The sequence below is a fragment of the Saccostrea cucullata genome, unplaced genomic scaffold (genome assembly GCF_032062105.1).
Source record: "Saccostrea cucullata isolate Sc308-1 unplaced genomic scaffold, CSIRO_AGI_Scuc_v1 ctg923, whole genome shotgun sequence".
NCBI lineage: Eukaryota > Metazoa > Mollusca > Bivalvia > Ostreida > Ostreidae > Saccostrea > Saccostrea cuccullata.
The window spans coordinates 646,516-664,326 of NW_026936399.1; the positions used below are offsets into that span (position 1 = coordinate 646,516).

The 17,811-nt window shown below is 33.0% G+C and overlaps 1 protein-coding gene and 1 pseudogene across 1 annotated transcript; one reads left to right on the plus strand and one right to left on the minus strand.

The window, feature by feature from the left end:
* Positions 1-564: 564 nt before the first annotated feature.
* LOC134245506 (calcyphosin-like protein) lies at positions 565-15,221 on the minus strand (annotated as a pseudogene).
* LOC134245507 (DNA-binding protein inhibitor ID-2-A-like) lies at positions 15,066-17,807 on the plus strand. Its single transcript, XM_062727793.1, has 3 exons — positions 15,066-16,683; positions 16,822-16,908; positions 17,244-17,807. Exons 1-2 carry the CDS (start codon positions 16,363-16,365, stop codon positions 16,864-16,866), a joined length of 366 nt encoding a protein of 121 aa, XP_062583777.1. The 5' UTR covers positions 15,066-16,362; the 3' UTR covers positions 16,867-16,908; positions 17,244-17,807.
* Positions 17,808-17,811: the final 4 nt, after the last annotated feature.

The following is a 17,811-nucleotide window of genomic DNA, read 5'->3' on the forward strand; positions in this document are numbered from 1 at the left end:
GGCGTCGGAAGCAAAAAATATATTGATAGAAAAATATATTTTTTTTCAGAGAGCTACAGTTTGCAAAAAAAAGGCAAGGCTTCAGTTAAGAAAAAAAAGGGTTGACAAAGGCAAAAGAGATCGCCAGTTTTGCCACAATGTCGACTATAACTGAAATTTCAAACTTGGATATAGTCAATGTAGAGAGAGTGCTTTTCCATGATGAGTTCTTGCTAATTTCAGTGCCAACTTTTAAATATCCATGCAAAGGAATCTGAAAACATCTTTTCTTCTTGTTTCCAATTTTAATCCAAATAAGGTGCTAGTTTAATCCACTGTAGTTTGTTAGGAAAATAGTAGTTGCAGAACTGTAGCTCTCCGAAAAAAAAAATATTGACAGATTTTTTCGGAGAGCTAAAGCTCCGCAGCTACTATATTCAAAGAACACCATTTAACCACTACATTCTTTTAAAATGCCACGCATTTTAACAATATACACTGAATTAAAAAAGAAATTCTGGTTCCAGTCTCCATGGTACGAATATTTCATCCACAAATGTGACATTCAGGCTTTCAAAAGGTTAACCACGTATATTTATTTGAATATAACATTAATATAAACTTCATATTAAAAACAGGTAAAGATCAACAAGTTTTGATTATAATAATGGCGTCCTCAGATCTGCATAGTCTGTATATATATCACATACATAAATCATAAACATATATCCCTGTCTACTCTTGAAGCTGTCCACCAGTCTGTATACGGACGGAACCACGTGTTACTAGTATCAGGAAATGTTAAATATTACAGTCGCCAGGCACGTTTCATCATTGTGGCGAAGTACCCGTCTTCATCAATAGAGGCGCTGACGCCGGCGTAGTAGTTTAGAAATTCGTCCCAGGTCACCTGGAAATATTAATTAGTAAGAAAAAGATTTAACACAAACCTCCATCAAACCATTTTAATGGATATGCTTTGATAATTTTTCCTCTTTTTTCCTTGTTTATTTGTTTCTCTTTTATTGGGGGGGGGGGGGGGGCTTACCACACCGTCTGGATTTCCGGGGCTGTCAAAGGAATCCAGGAAATGTCGGAAACACTGATCCTCTGTCCATTCGCCACTCATGAACTTTATGTTGACTGGATTATAACCTTCGGATGTCTTCGATTGTTATCTGACCGTCACCGGTAGCATCCATCTTTTTGAATGCCTGTTTCACATATTCCTCACGAGTTTTGTTCATTGGTCCCTAAATAAGAATAGACATATTCTAAATATTTCTTGTCTTACTTTAATCTTGAAACTTTGAGAAAAGGGTATATTACATATTTATGTTCCCCAAACGGAGTTTGGGAACATATTGTTTTTACTCGGTTTCTTATTATTATTATTATTATTATTATTATTCTTTTTTTTAACATTAATATAAACTTTTTTTGTCATGTTTAAAAACTGTTCACCCAACTGAGCTAAAACCTTTTTAGGGTTAATAGGTGTGTAGTGTAGGTGTGCAACACGAAGGTTATTTTGCGCGCATACGCATGCACGTGCGGGCGCGTGAAATATGAAATGACGGATATACTTTATATAGCCATAACTTAAACATTTTTTGATGAAATATTTTAAAACTTATTTAATAAGGATATATACATAGTGTAGATAATGTGACACTGTCAAATTAGCACGAACTCACGCGCATGCACGTGCGCTTCGCTTTGATTGGCTGCAACAAAAATCTCAATATCTTTTCTGTTTTTTGACGAAATGCTATGAAATTTAAAATATAGGCATACTTTAGGATTTACTACAATATGATATATAACAATTGTCATGTAAACACGCGCATGCACGTGCGCTGCAATCTGATTGGCTTAAACTTTAAATGGCTATAACTCCCTTGTTTTTCAACGAAACAGTATGGGATTTAGAACATAGACAAACATGATGAACTCCAACAAGGAGGTATGGTCGTCATGCACATGCATGCACGTGCATGCATGTGTGCTTTGCTCTGATTCGCTGAAACAAAAATCGCAATATCTTTTTTTAATTTTTGATGAAATGTTTTAAAATTTTAAACATAATCATGCATTAGGATGTCCTACAATATGATATATAACAGTTGTCGTGAAAACATGCGCATACACGTGCGCTGCAATCTGACTGGCTTAAACTTAAAATGGCTATAACTTCCTCGTTTTTCAACCAAACAGGATGGGATTTAGAACATAGACAAACATAACAGACTCCTACAAGAAGATACAGTCGACATGCACATGCATGCACGTGCGTGCACGTGAAATGAGTAAAATTACAAATACACTAGATTAAAACGTATTTTTTAATACTTTTGGATAAAACGCTGTAATTTCTAGTATATAAATAGTATAGACAAGATGAAATGGTCATTACGCACATGCATTCAAATGCGCATGCGTGCAATGCATAAATTAATATACTGAATATACTTCTGGGAAAACATTGTTATAGTCTAAAAGGCATAGAGTTCGTCTAATTTAATGAAGCTTACAGGGAATAAGGCACCAAAAGGGAGTTGGGGAGCGTTTGGGGAACATCTGTAACGGTTCCCGTTACAATTAGCCCTAGTTATTGCTGTTTTTGAGATCAATACGATAATTTAACCACCTGAAGAGTATGATATTCACCGAGCCCGAAAGACGAGGTGAGTATACCAGGGTATTGTACTTCGAATATGGATATATTTTCGTATTGACTGAAAAACTGCAATTTTTTTTTTCATCACATTATCAAATGATTAAAAGGTACAAACTCATTATTAAGCAGTTCATGCCATCTTACTTGTTTACATTTGCTGAAGTTCTAGCTAAAGAGAGAAGGTCATATAGCTATACATATCGAAAAACGAGTATGGCATCAGAAATAAATTGCAAATAGTTACCCTGATAGCCACTAAGAACTCGTCATAGCTCAGTTTCCCACTTCCGTCTTTGTCCAGTTCCTTAAAAACGTCTGCTATTGTTTGGTCGTCCAGTTCTCGGAGTCCGTAATCACGAAGACCGTCTCGAAATTCACGGAAATCCAACGTCTTACTTCCGTCGTCATCCATTATTCGGAAACTTCTGTAAAACAAGATAGAACAGATCGTGGATATACAAGAAAAGGCTAGGACAAATAATAAAATTAAACCAGAACCGAGTATCAATAACCAGAACTTTTGTATGCGATAAATATACCGGGGTAATTATAACAATCTCTCTCTCTCTCTCTCTCTCTCTCTTCGGAGAGCTAGAGTTTTGTAGCTACATTTTTTTTTATAAAATGCATATTTCATAATTTTCTGTGGGTGTATATGAATAAAACACATAAATAAGTCGTTGCAAATGTTGGTAATTGCTACAGTTATATATTTCTATGGAATATTGAGCTTCGTTGTACTTACTGGGGAATATTTGATAAATATGGGTGCGTTCACAGTTCTGCCGTTGGTAGACAAAAGTTGCCGTTGGTAAAATTAATTACCATTGGCATGCCACTGGTACCAATGTTTTTTGCCAATGGTATATTTTTCTGCAGACAGTCTAGAGTGTGGTTAGTGTTGGTAAATGACGTCACAGCTAGTTATCGACATGGCAACAAGCTAGAAAGACTGGGATCCCGGATTTACAATGATATAAACGATTTTTCTTCTAATCCTTTTTAACAAATCATGCCAAAATCACATTAAAATCATATCAAACACTTATATTCATGATTTTGAAGTATGATTTAGACATGATCCATTAAATGGATTATATAAAACTCATAGATATGACAACTAAAGAAGTGTGATCCTAATGTGGTTTGTTTGTCGGATATGAGTCTGCTATGATTTTCTTGCGATTCTGGCATGTGCCAATAACTTCTCTCTCTCTCTGGACTCCCTCTCTCTCTCTCAGGGTTTATTGGTACAGTTGGTACCATTGTCAAATTATTGTACCAATGGTATATTGAAAGTTGGTACTAATGGTAGAACTGTGAACGCACCCATGAGCTTGTACAGTGACATATATCGAGTCTGACTGGGAAATTTAATATCAGCTATGTGCTACTCATAAAATTTATACAGTTATGTCGGAGAGATGTCATGACCTATGCCTTCGTTCGTTCGTTCTCTCTCTCTCTCTCTCATGTACAAGTGACTCTCGATGTATTTTTTTTCAATATTCCTGACAGTCAGTGGACTATTCAAGATGCTCGTCAAATGTCTATAATGCGCATTTGACTTTTACATTATTGTCAAGATCTCTCATCATGCTTATGCTCGCAGAAGACAGAAATAAAAATAAAGCATGCGAGTACATGTACCTGCCTAAACCTTTGATTCCGTTCGCCCCACGCATCAGGCAGGCATACCGAAGCTTTTGGATCGGGGACGTAGAACTTCTGAAACCCTGCTCCGCCGTCTGTTTAAGATGGGCCTCCTCATCGGCTGTGCACGCCATTTTTATTTTCTATCGCGAAATCTAGAAAAATCGATTGGTAAACATAATTTACCTGTAGCACAGGTAAACAAACAGGACAAGGGAGGGAATTTCGCCATGATTGAAATCACTGTTTGCTGTTAAGAAGTTTTAAAACAATTTGATGAAAAGGATCTAAAATGGAATTGATCAAAATAGTTATACATTAATCATTGTTTTATTTTCCAAAAAAAATTTTGAAAATATTCAATTTAACTAATTTCATTGAAGCCCCCACTCCAATCCCAAACATGAATGGACTACATGGAGTATATATAATTGGAGTTATCTTTCTTTGCTCATTCATCTCGTCCGCTCGTTTTTTGTTGTTGTTTTTTTTCATTTAGAGTTATCCCTCTTTCCTTTTCGGTTTGGTTACTCTCTCTCTCTCGTATTTATTAAATATAAAAAAGATGTTTAAGAAATATTGACTTTTTATTTGTGTATGAGTAAAAATTCATTATTTGTATAGATGTACAAAATGAACAAATTCTATTTCGTAGAAAACTCCCTATTTTGTCTACAACTGAAAATTAATTAACCCTTACCCCTACCCACCCCCTCCAACTTCACCTTTGCCCCCCAAAAAGGGAAAGGAAAAAATTGCTCCGAAAGTTCAGCCATCGTAAGATAAATAATATACAGACTTATTTAATAATTCTTATATCAAAACATTTTACCTATTAAAGCATTAAGGAAAACATATTCGCTCTTCAAATACACAAGTGTCCAGATTTAAAAGTTATGATTAAACATAAGTAGGGATATTCGTCAGTTTTTTAAACATTAACCGGCTAATCGAGCTTTGGGTATTGCCGGCCACTAGGTGTACCTTTGAATCCCCTAAACGCAGGTGTCTCCACACAATCGCTTTATCTATTGTTCGTATTAATGCTTCTCGTGGGTTTCTCACCTGAAGGTAAGAGTCTTGTCGCTAGAGCCGACACTCTGGCGCCGGAGATCGTACTTAAGTCAGCCAAAACACTCCAAAGTGTCCTGTACACATATCCGGGCTTTTTCTCTTGTAAATGAATATTTTCATTTCCTTTTTCTCTAATCCAACACTCATTGCTGTGGCATTTGCAATTTAAAGAAAAAAATATCAAAATAGCATGCCAAGTACCAAGAGGTTTTTTTTTCGCCCCTCTTTTCTTCAACAGATGTGTATTTCATTATGAAAAGAATGGTTGTTCTTAATTTAAGATATGAGCATTTAGAATGAATTGTGCTGTTTTGCATTTGCAAACATTCATTATCGCGATAATGCAAATGTATTAGAAATATGTTGTCAAACCTAAATACACATTTAAAACTATTTTCTCAAGCCCTTGGCATTCTAAAAGAGGTAGAAAATGACTATTTCTCGTGATCGATTTGTTAATTTTCGTGTAAAAAAAAATATGTTTTTATTTGATATACATTCTTTTATATGACTTTAAAATATGTTTCATGTCATTTTTATCATTTATTAAAATATATTCTTTTCAACGCAACGTGGATTTAGTTTATATCATGAAGAAAAGTTTAATTTCATTCCAAAAGAAATAAAGTGGTTTTAAGTAATGTCAGCGACAAATGGTTTTCCTTTTGAAAAGTTGACCAACACTTAATGCTAATTAATTCGACATTTTAAATACTAATGCGAAGCATGCATGTACATACCAAACAATTAGTTTACCATAAATATTTGATTCGTATGAAATGCTATTATATCCGTAGTTACTGTCCACCTTAAATTGGATGAGGTTATAGAGAAATGAATGGAATTGAAAAAAGAAGAAATCATTGAAACCCCCCCCCCCCAATGATATTGTCTCTTATTGTAAATTCTATACAAATGAATTATAATTTCTACTATAAGAACACACTAATTTGCTTGAAAATATATAATTTTATTTTTATCATCTCCTGAAGGTACAAAAGTGGATCAAAAAAGAAAGAAACCTTAATTTATTTTCCCCTATATTATTTCTATTGTACATTAGGTACAAATGAATATTATTTTCTACTTCAGGAACACACTATCTTGCTTGAGAAATATAATTTTATATCTATCATCTCCTGAAGGTATTTACTCCTCCGAATGAAAAAAAAAATAAAGGATTCTAAAATAAAAAAAAAATAAACTATCAAGTTTGAATAAATATAAGTGCACACATATGAAAAATCGATATTTTTCAGCACAGAGAGAGAGAGAGAGAGAGAGAGAGAGCGAACATGTTTTACAAACCCCCACCCCCTCCAGAGGGGAGAGGGAGGGAAAGGATGACGTTCCATTTATGAGCTTATTAATTTTCTCATTATTAAAATTAATTAGACTTAGGATTGTAAATCATTCGAGCTTTATTTAACTGATGGAATAAAGAATGATATATTCATTTACTTACATTAATATGTTTATGGTTTAACCATGGTTTAATAGTCTTTTCAATAATTTATGATTATTGTTTCATAATATTTTTTACTTTGAAATAACAGGTTTTGATAAAAGAAAAAAATAAGAAGAAAGGAAAATTTTGCTGTTTTGTGAAGATTTTTATCTACTTTGATATTTTGATTACCGTGCGTTTTGGTATTTTCCCCTCGAACCCATTTTATTAAGAAAAGAGCGTAACACACAATTTCAGATTTTTTATTTAAAAATAATTTTTGTTTAAAAAAGGTGCAATTATCCATAAATGATTAAAATAAATAAAGTTTTAGTCTCAAGACGTAGTATTACACTCGGGGTTATATATATAGAGGATCCATACGATAGATGATCTTAGGCCTTGAAGCGTCTAGCGAGCTCAGGAATTCCTGTCTGTCCTAGCACGTGGTTATATACATTGCTTTACAGGCACAGGTGCCCGCTAGACAGCCTGGCGTCGGGCTTTTACATAGAGAAATATGTGTAAACACCGGGTTATCGCCTCAATGTATACTATACACACAAAGATTCAAATGAACAACATTTAAATAACTGATTAATAAGCGTAATGTTTTTTATCACCTGCTAAATTTTTTTTCGGTATTTTTTTTTTCTTTTTAACCTTCTCTCTTTTCTTCTTAAATGTAATTTTAAGCATACATCTGGTTTTGTTATTTAGAAAAATTTTTGATAATTATTCAGTTTGTTTTTTTTAATGATGAATGAATGTTTAACAGAAAACATGTTTGTTTTATTGCACATAAACTAAAATAAATGAATTTTCATGAGAATGTGAGGCGCCGTTTTTAATTACTGTTTTCTTTAATGAGGTAAATAAACAATAACGTATTCTCTTAAAATAAAAATTATTATTATCATTAACACAGTGCAATTAGAATACTAAGTTTAAATACATAACAGATAAATAAACTTGAACTTGGAAATTTATGATTAAAATAAAATATCTATCTTTTTATTAGTATTTACAGGGCTTTTAGTTGTATTAACCTTCCTTTGAATGGACATTGATTGGTGAATATCAATTTCAACTTCCTAAAAAACGTATACCCCTGTTATTTTGAATAGAACTCGAAATTTATAACAACTGGATTGTTCTTATATAATAGATTTTTTTCTTAAGTTAATGAATTAGAATCTATAATTCTCTCTCTCTCTCTCTCTCTCTCTCTCTCTCTCTCTCTCTCTCTCTCTCTCTCTGCATAAATTGTTATTTTATCATATTGATTGTATATATAAAATAATATCAACTTTAAAATTTGAATTTAAAAAAAAAAATTTAGAAATTGGTGGAGAAAAAAAAATTGTCTAAGCCAAATTTTTTTTTCAAATACCAGTTATATCGGGCTATTTTTTTTCTCTCCTTCATTCAATCGGTACAGACATGTCTTATTTTGGTTTCGACTTTAAACTATTTATAACTGGTGTGAATGTTTGGCTGTATAATTCGCCTGTCGCCAGCTTGGCTGGAGCGCACCTGAGGTTGTCTAGCGCAGCGCCAGTACATCTGCAAACGAACTACGCTATCTATGTCGACTAGGGGAGTTCAAAATCACACCTGTGCGAAAAGATTTTATATGTATACACTTAGTGAGAGAACGGTTGGGATAGAATTATATCAAGCCGACAGTAATCGATGAAACATGATTAATATTTGTTTAAAAAATCCCACTTTGAGGTTTGCATTATTGAAATTGGTGAATTAATTAAAATGGGTATAGGTACTACCGCGTTTTAATAAAGTGTTGTGTAATTTGAAGGGGAAAAGATTATTTTGAACTTTTATTTTTTTAATGTACTTAGTGTGTTTTAATCATATTTTAATATGAAACAGAAGGGAAATTTTAACAGTAACTATTGTAAAAGTTTTGTTTGAAATCAACAACAAATTTGAATACACGATGATCAAGCGAAATTTACATTACTTGTACAAAAGGGGCTGGCTTAAATTATGAGCTTGTAATTTTTTTTTTATTTCTTTAATGTTAAGTCGTCAAAACGAAATAAACATCCGTGTCACCGACTCGAGAAAATGAAGAGACACCTGGATATCAGCTGTTATCTGTAAAATTAAATTTGTGACGAGAAACTTTTTTTCTATTTTATGACATTTACTTTTAAATCCGTAATTGCTGTTTTCACGACTAGTAAAGAATTATACTATCCCAATAGATGACATTTGAGAAGTTGTCCAAGAAGAAATTCGTCTCATTAGCATTCAAAAGTTAGCAAAAAGAATGCCAGACCTGTAGATACCTGAAAGCTAACGATAAATTGGATAAACTCATCCTGAGGTTAAATTGTCGTTGGTTCAAGATTTTGTAAATTAGAAGCTTTTTGGTGTGAATATATTGCCATAAACCATGCATATATGTCATATATTTTTTAATTCAAGATGGGGGTAAATGTACAAAGTTTACAATTCACATTATAATTAAATCTATCATGTATTATCAGGGACCTTTATACAAATAAGTATATAGGTCCCCGGTATGATATGCCACGTATTTTTTTAATTATTATTATTACTAGATCTTTACATCATAATTAACCTCCATTTATAGATTCAAACTTGGTCCTTGAACACATTTTATAAAAAGTATATACAAATGGTTCGAACACAAATACTCTCAACTTTCCAGATTATCACCATAAATGGCTACAACTGTCGATGTTTTTAGGGGAAAAAAGGTTGATATACGAGTACAAACAAGATTGCATTTGCATGCATATAATATTTGCTGGAGTTTTAGTGTTAGGTTGAATTAATTAATTACATTTAAAAAAAAACTACTTTAAGTACCGATTGAAAATATATTTATTGATTACAAGATTTTTTATACATCTCCCCATAGAAGTAAGTGACAATCAATGGTATTTTTGTTTAATATTTGATTTAAAAAGGCGTGAAATGATATGAGTCTTTCAAAAAATTCAAAATCTACGATATGATACGTTTACAATTTGTTATGTTTTGGATTTTTTTTAATTGTTGGCAGCTGATTGAATCAGTAACTTCTTACTTTTCCATTTACTTAGTGTCTTTCTGACATTCTTTCTATTTATCGATAAAAATATGCATCATGACTAGTAGTCATAATGCATATTTTTATTGATAAATAGAAAGTATGCCAGAAAGACATTATTACAAATTCTCTAATTTTCAATGCTGAATATTTTAGCGAATATGTTTATAAATTATACGAATGAATTAAAAAATGAATATTTCACTTTGTCTGGACTCTTTTCTCCTTTAAAGATGATTAATCAGTCATGCTTGTTTGGATGATTTTGATGCAGCTACTCATGGACAGCACACACACCCCCTCCCTTCAATACTCAGTATTCATCTCTCAGGCTTGTTGAACTTTTTCTCACAAATTATATTCATTTCATTTTTATCAAGGCGGATTAGTGTTCCATAAGAATTAAGAAAAAATCAGGAAAATACTAAAATATTCGTATCAAAAACACACAAAAAATACTCCACCATACACTTTAAGAAAGAATTGATGGGGTGGGGTGGGGGGCCTGATAACAAGTACCCGTGTTAAAAGATAATTTTTCCCAACTGCGAAAGAGAAATTGAAAGGTGAAGATCAAACAAAATGAAAAGGAACAAATAAAATTATATATTTGATATTTTTTAGATTAAATATAACAAAAAAATTTTTATGAATGATTAAATTAATGGAAACTTTGTTTTAAAGTTTAACCTTTAAACTATTATAGTAGAATTTCATATGATCGATTTTTAAGGTCAGACGAGACGTTCCTCAAAATTGGTTTTGTATATCTTCGTAATATATGAAAAATATTGAAAATTTTAATAACATTCTGATGTCTAAACCAGTTTCTAAACGTTTTTAAATAGTCTAAACTCTTAAAAATTTGAAATTGGAAAATTATTTTTCTTCCCCAATGGATTAGATAAGAAAAACTACCCCTGGTATCTTGCAGAAATGCCTGGTAAGGTACCTCAATTTTTTGTGAGTAAACATGTTTAAGTAGCAACACTTCAATGACAAACTCTTATGAAAATTTATCTATTATTAAGGAACGTCTCGTCTGTCCTTAAATGCAAAATTTCCTAAGAAAGGTTATACACACTTGTCACGGCTAATTTAAAGAAAAATAAATAAAAATTAAGATAAAATGTTTATTTTTGTGCAAAAGCTGTTTACGACCGCAAAGATTTCAAAATAAAGGGGACTTGAAATTAAGTTTGAATCTGAATTTTAAAAATCAGCTAAAAATATCTTTAAGAGTACAACATATGCTAAATTTGAACAATCAATCACTGAATGCCAGTGGCTTGGTAATAATTCAATTGTGGAAAGGTAAAGACACGGTTCAATCAAAGTGATGAATACAATAGAAAATATTACTAACTGTACTTATATATTTGTGAATTTATATAAAAAATGTATTCCCGCAGTATTCGATAACGATGGAGGCCGGGGTGGGGTGGGGTGAAGGGGGGGGGGGTGTTACAAGCACTCTGTATGCAGAGGAAATCTGAGCAGAGGAAGTCTGAGAACTTTTGTGACATAAATTTAAAATTATAAAATTAATTACGAAAAGGGTAACAAGAAACGTTTTTATTTGGAAAAATAAGGCTTATTTTATGAAAATCATATTTATAGATATTGTACTCCATTTTAATCCAAAAATATTTAGGTCAACATGTAAAAAGAACAACAGATGGACTCAGCATCCGGAGGGACTGGGTACGATAGGATTGTATATACCAGGTGTGTATGACTATAAATAACTTGACAGGCCAATGTTGTCATGTAGAAACTATTGATATAGACAGTGGTTGTTTGTAAATATTGTCCATCCTATGGTCGTTTTATGACGGGAATTAATTGATGCTAGCTGCCAATAAATCTCATCTTGATAATAGCCGTAATTTCGTAAGAAAGGTTCTACACACTTGTTAATTTAAAGAAAAATAAATAAATAAAATTATTTAAGATCATTTTTTTTTTTTTGTACAAGAGCTGTTTTACAACCGAAAGGATTTCAAAATAAGCAAATTTAAATCTGAATTTAGAATCAACTAAAAATATCTTTATATAAGAGTACAGCATATGCTTTTGAACAATCAATCACCATTGAATGCCAGTGGCTTGGTAATAATTCAATTGTGGAAAGGTAAAGACACGGTCCATATATATTTCATTCAAAGAACCCTGAAGTGATCGATACAATAGGAAATATTACTTACAGTACTTATATTTATGTGAGTTTATATTATAATTGTGATTCCGCTGTATTAGTTAACGATGGAGGCGGAAGGTGGGGGGGGTGGGGGGGTGGTAAAATCTCTCTTCATGTCGAACATACTAAGTCTGAAAGCTTTTAGTGACATAAATTTAAAATAAAATTAATCTCGAAATGGGGTAAAAGAAATGTTTTTATTTGAAAAAACAAAGCTTTTTTTATGAAAATCATATTTAGATATTGTACTCAATTGTAGTCAATTTCAAGCCAGAAATATTTAGGTCAACATGTAAAAACAGCAACAAAGAATGAACCCATCTCTCTGCATCCGGAGGGACTGGTACGATAGTATATACCAGGTGTGCATGACTATAATTAACTTGACAGGCCAATGTTGTCATGTAGAAACTATTGATATAGACAGTGACTGTTTGTAAATATTGTCCATCCTATGGCCGTTTTATGACGGGAATTAATTGATGCTGCCAAATAAATCCCAACTTGATTACAGTCACTTTGACATGGAATTGGTAATAAAGTTACATAAGTAAGTACCCCCATTTTCTTACGATGGATTGAATGGTTTATAAGGTTATAACTTGACATGAAACAGACATGCACTTTTAGCTTAATAATAAAAATGCAGAAGAATTAATTCTTGTCTTTTTCAAATTTTACAACACAAAAATCGAATACTTATTATATACAACAATTATATTTGTCTATCGAAATATTCGGGGTGTCTAAATGAAATATCTTTTATATATATTATCTTTTTGCAAAATTTTCGCCAGTAAAAGATTTGCAATTAATTAAGTTCTCGAATTCTGTGCCATTGGTTTCTTTTTTCTTTGCTTTTCATTATTAATCTTTTAAAGTATTTTTTCACGTTTATTTGATTAAAAAAATAAACGGGTCATAGAAAATTGAACAAAAAGAGAGAGAAAAGAGAAAGAAAGAAAAGAAAGAAAACAACATATAACACAAATACCAATTGTTTATAGAGGCCTAGCCTACATGTATATGTCTCGTAGTTGTCATTCGGGAATATGTTCAATTAATCATTTTTTTTAAACTTCACTAGACCTAGCTAAATGACTTTCAAAGGAAGCAATCTTTTGTATCACACTGTGCGTTACATGATACAGTACGACATTATAGTACTCGACTTTGTTTAAAATTCCTAGAGTTAAATATGCAGACCGCCTGGCGCATCCCCCCGACTCGGCTGGGCAAAATTACTGGACCTTGCCTATCTCACCCATATCAGATCCTACTATTACCCTGAGATTTTTTTTCCGAAAAAGTATAGTTTGAAAAGTATATATTTTTCTTGGGGAAATATAAGAAATGTCCATATATTTCTTTCAAACCTATTTTACAACCTTTTGAGTGAAAAAAATATGTTGAGTATATCTCATATAGAAAAAAAAATTGATGAAATGGTTAAATAATTTGATTTCATATGATATTAATTGTCTTGTATGTTAATTGGCTTTATTGTAGAACTGATTTGAAAGCTTTTCATTAAGGAATGAAATCCACAATTAGCGTCACTAATGTGGGGGCCATGGCACGAAATCCTCCATGGCATGTGAATTGCATAATTATTATGCAAATACCTCGCTAATTACTCTCGTACAGTCAGTTATTATGAGTCAATTAGGCAATCAAATCATATTCAGTGCAGGTGAAAATATGCCATGTCAAAAATTTTGCTCAATTATAATGAACCTTTCATACAGAGAAATAATTAACATAAAAAAAAGAATTCTCTGTTTTAAAAATGTACAAATGCATAATTTTTAATATATTGTCTGCATTTATTCCCATCATAAAACCAACAAAAGAAATTCGCCTATAACTAATTACTTATGCTTGTCTCCGAATTTCAAAGACTGCTGGTGAGGTAACGTTTAGGAGGGAATTATCGGTCTATTGTCCTTCTCCTAGGGCACCTGTGCAGAATAGCAGTGACATAATCGTATTGGACCCTTAACATAAAGGGCTTAAAGAACGGTCAAGTGCTCGAGGTACCCAGGTGCGACCACAATGGCTACGTGTCAATACCTACTGGACAACGAATATAACCGTGAGAATCCACCTGGAGCGACCGTGGACGGCAATACAACAAGATGATGTCAAAACAAATAACGCTTATTGTAAGATGGTGCTAAAAGCTTCGGACCAAATACTGGACCGGGATTATCCAAGCCGGGAAATAGATTGAATTCAAAGATTATGTCGGTACCGCGTCTGGTTCTGAGACCTTCTATTTTTTCTAGCTGTGAAGATTAACATTGTTTTTGTTTGTTGATTTGTTAGTCTTTGTTTTCTTTTTAATGTATATGTGTATGTGTGCTTTACTGTTACGTTAATTGAAAGAATTGTTTAATTAGTTTTGTTGTTGATCTTTGTTTATTTATATTTTGTGTTTATTTCGCTTCAATTTGCTTTTACTGGCCGATTCTTTGAATTCTCTAAAACTCGATCAATAATTCTGTCATTTTTTTTTTACTTTATTCATCCCTAGAGCACTCGAAGGAAAATTGATTTTATTTTTTTTAACATCCTTTGAATTTTTTGAAGTGGCACATTTCAGCACAAAACCAAGAATTAAAAAAAATTATATCAAATTAAACTTTAAAATGATTTCTGTATCTTATGATTTATTAAATATAGAAAGAAGGAAATTTAAAGAAAGTTTTCAGTAGCAGATTTCTACACAAAATTTTACTACGATGAACTCGTTGACCCTCTTGATAGTAAGTCACGTGATAGAATTCACATCCCTGATTGGCTGTGCACCTTTCTTACACGAGACCGGAACACATTCCTGTTCATTGAAATGTCGTCAGATCTCCTTTTGATAATGCCTTATTGTACCTAAGCCCCACCCCCTGCTGAAATTTTATACAAATGGCACGCGTCGATTTCAATCGGCACACTCCTGGCACGCGACTCAAATGGAATTATTACCAAAAAAATGTACATACCTGGTTGAAACAAAAACAGAACCGCCTAAGAGGATTCTACGTTTTTCATTTCTTTTTTCACCAATGTTTGAAACATGTGACTTTTTAATTTCCAGTCGTGGCAATGGAGTGCATTAAATATTGCGTATGTTTTGCTGAAATTTGATTAAGGATGTGTAAGTTTCGTTCTCAGGTGAATTAAGGAAAGTTAATTTCTCACATTGAGGAAGGACCGCCTCTGTGGTATTTTTGAAATTGGATATACAGGATTCTCATTTAACACAAATTAACAATTTTGAAATAAAGTACCTTTTTCATACAAAACAAAAAATGTGTTTCATCTCAATTTCTTGCACTCCTTTTACAGAGAACATATTGAATCAAGACCGGTTAATTCATCAGGCAAAAAGTCTTCTCTTTGTCTAGATAATGGACAAGCACACCTGTTCGGTTGAATCTCTCGTTGTCATGATCCATGGGAAGAAACTTTCCTTGTATTAAAGTATACCTGTTTTTACAAGTAATTTACGATAAACTTAAATACCCCTCCTAGACGCTGTATTTATTTTTGTTAATCTTTTTCAGAGCTCTGGCGCCAGCTATATCGTATCTAAATACTCTGTAGTACATGATTATATGCAAATACGCAGGTGTGCGAGTGTGAAGTATCAGGGGGCCGAAGGTGACGAATTTTAATGCAATTTATCAGTTACTTCAGGGCGGCAGCTTTGAAGTTGTGTGTGATTGGCACGTCAAAAACGTTAGCGACCGCCTGGATGGCGCCTAGACCATAGCATACAGTATGAAAGAAGAATGAGTGACGTCACACTGTCGGCGCCTCGATGGCGAAAATATTTATATTGAAAACTGGCTTGATTTTTACCTGTTGAAACTAGTATCATTGAAGTAAAAATGGTATAAAACTTTCCGATTTTATACTTTTAAAGTTATATCGATGATTATAGGGAAAAATTAAAGAAATAACAATAAATCAATGAAAATAATCTAATATTTTACACTACACAGATTTCAGTAGGCGTGGCCTTGCTGTTGAATGATTGGTTGATAACGGTACAATGACCCCTTTGAGAAAATAGTTCAGCCTATGGCAAATTGGAGTAGGCGGAGCTAATATCTACTCACGGTTATTACAAGTGAATATTTATACACGAAGTATTCCTCGTTGTTACATTTGCAAGCTAAGCAAGGAAAGAGCTAGTACGTAGAACAAGTCAATCGATATTACCAACAACTCGCAGAGAAAACATGAAAGCCATTACTCAACCTTGTGTAAGACCAGTGGAACTCGGCATGAAGAAGGATTCTATGAAAGTGATGAAGAAAGTTGATGACTGTGCCGCAGAAATGCAGGCGTGCTTCTCTAAACTGAAGGAATTAGTACCGTCTGTGCCACAAGACAAGAGGCTATCCAAGACCCAGTTGTTGCAACATGTGATTGATTATATTTTGGACTTGGAGACAGCCCTTGACTTCAACCCTGCCGTGCTAACCGAGCCTCTACCCAATGTTAACCGGGCCCCACTCTCAGAAAAACCCGAGCCAAACACTATTCAGGCCTTTACTCAGGTAAGAACAGTCTTAGTATATAATAATGTTAATGATATTGATTTGACATCCATCTTCCAGTGTTTAACATAATTGATGATAATTTGGACTTCATTTCTTTATGTAAATAAATAAAAATAATATTTTCTCGTTATTTAGATGGCAGTCTCAATGGATCAAGATGAATCCTGCGATTCAAAGTAAAGAGAACCCGTGTCTCCCTTTGCGGATGTGAACTAACAATCGGTGAGTATTTTTTTCCCTTGTCTAATGATATGTTTAAATATGTACTAAAAACCTGATCATATTCAATGAGGTTAAAATGAGAAATTTGTGGGAAGATAAAGTTAAAATTCTCGCCCAGTTGTGTCTCAGACTTGCTGGCGCCATCTAAAGTAAAAGCTCTCGAGTGTCGGGTCTACTGTATCAACAGGTGCAGTCGAGAAAATGTTTAAGTTAAAGATTCCTTAATATATCGGACAGCCCCCACCTGTTCCCATGAAAGAGATAGATAATTACTGACGTCACTTGGAATTCATTATGAAATTTTATTAAGTATTTTCTGTTTAATTTAATTACAGCATTGGAACCCCAAATTTTCCATGCGAGTTGCCACATTTGAACGGAGCCTTATGAACAAATAAAAGCATGAGAACTCCAAGAATGAAACCGAGTTGGTCAACTTCAAGCACGACGAAAAATGCTGGTCACCAGAGGAGGAAGAAAAGTCGGGAAAAAATAAAAGCGGTCCCATCCTTGGTGAACAAGCAGCTTGTGTGAAGTAGTGACATTTTAGTACCAACCCTTCGTTGGACTTCAGTTGTATATACGTTTACATTTTCTTTTGTCACTACTTCTCTTACGATTCGTGCCGAGTGGACAATTAGTGACCAATCCTCGGACAGAATTCTGTACATAGTGGACAGAAAGCATGAACTTGGCGACGCCGAACAAGAACTTTTCTCTTGTTTAAAAAAAAAAACTCATTGTTAAAATTCTGTATATGGAAGAACAAAATATTGCCACCGATTCTGTATTATTTTGAGTTTTTTTTTTCTTTTTACAAATGTATATTTTTTTTTCTTGTTGTATTTTTATTAAAATTTTATTACGATTCATATTAAAACTTTTTTCGCCAAAAACAATCAA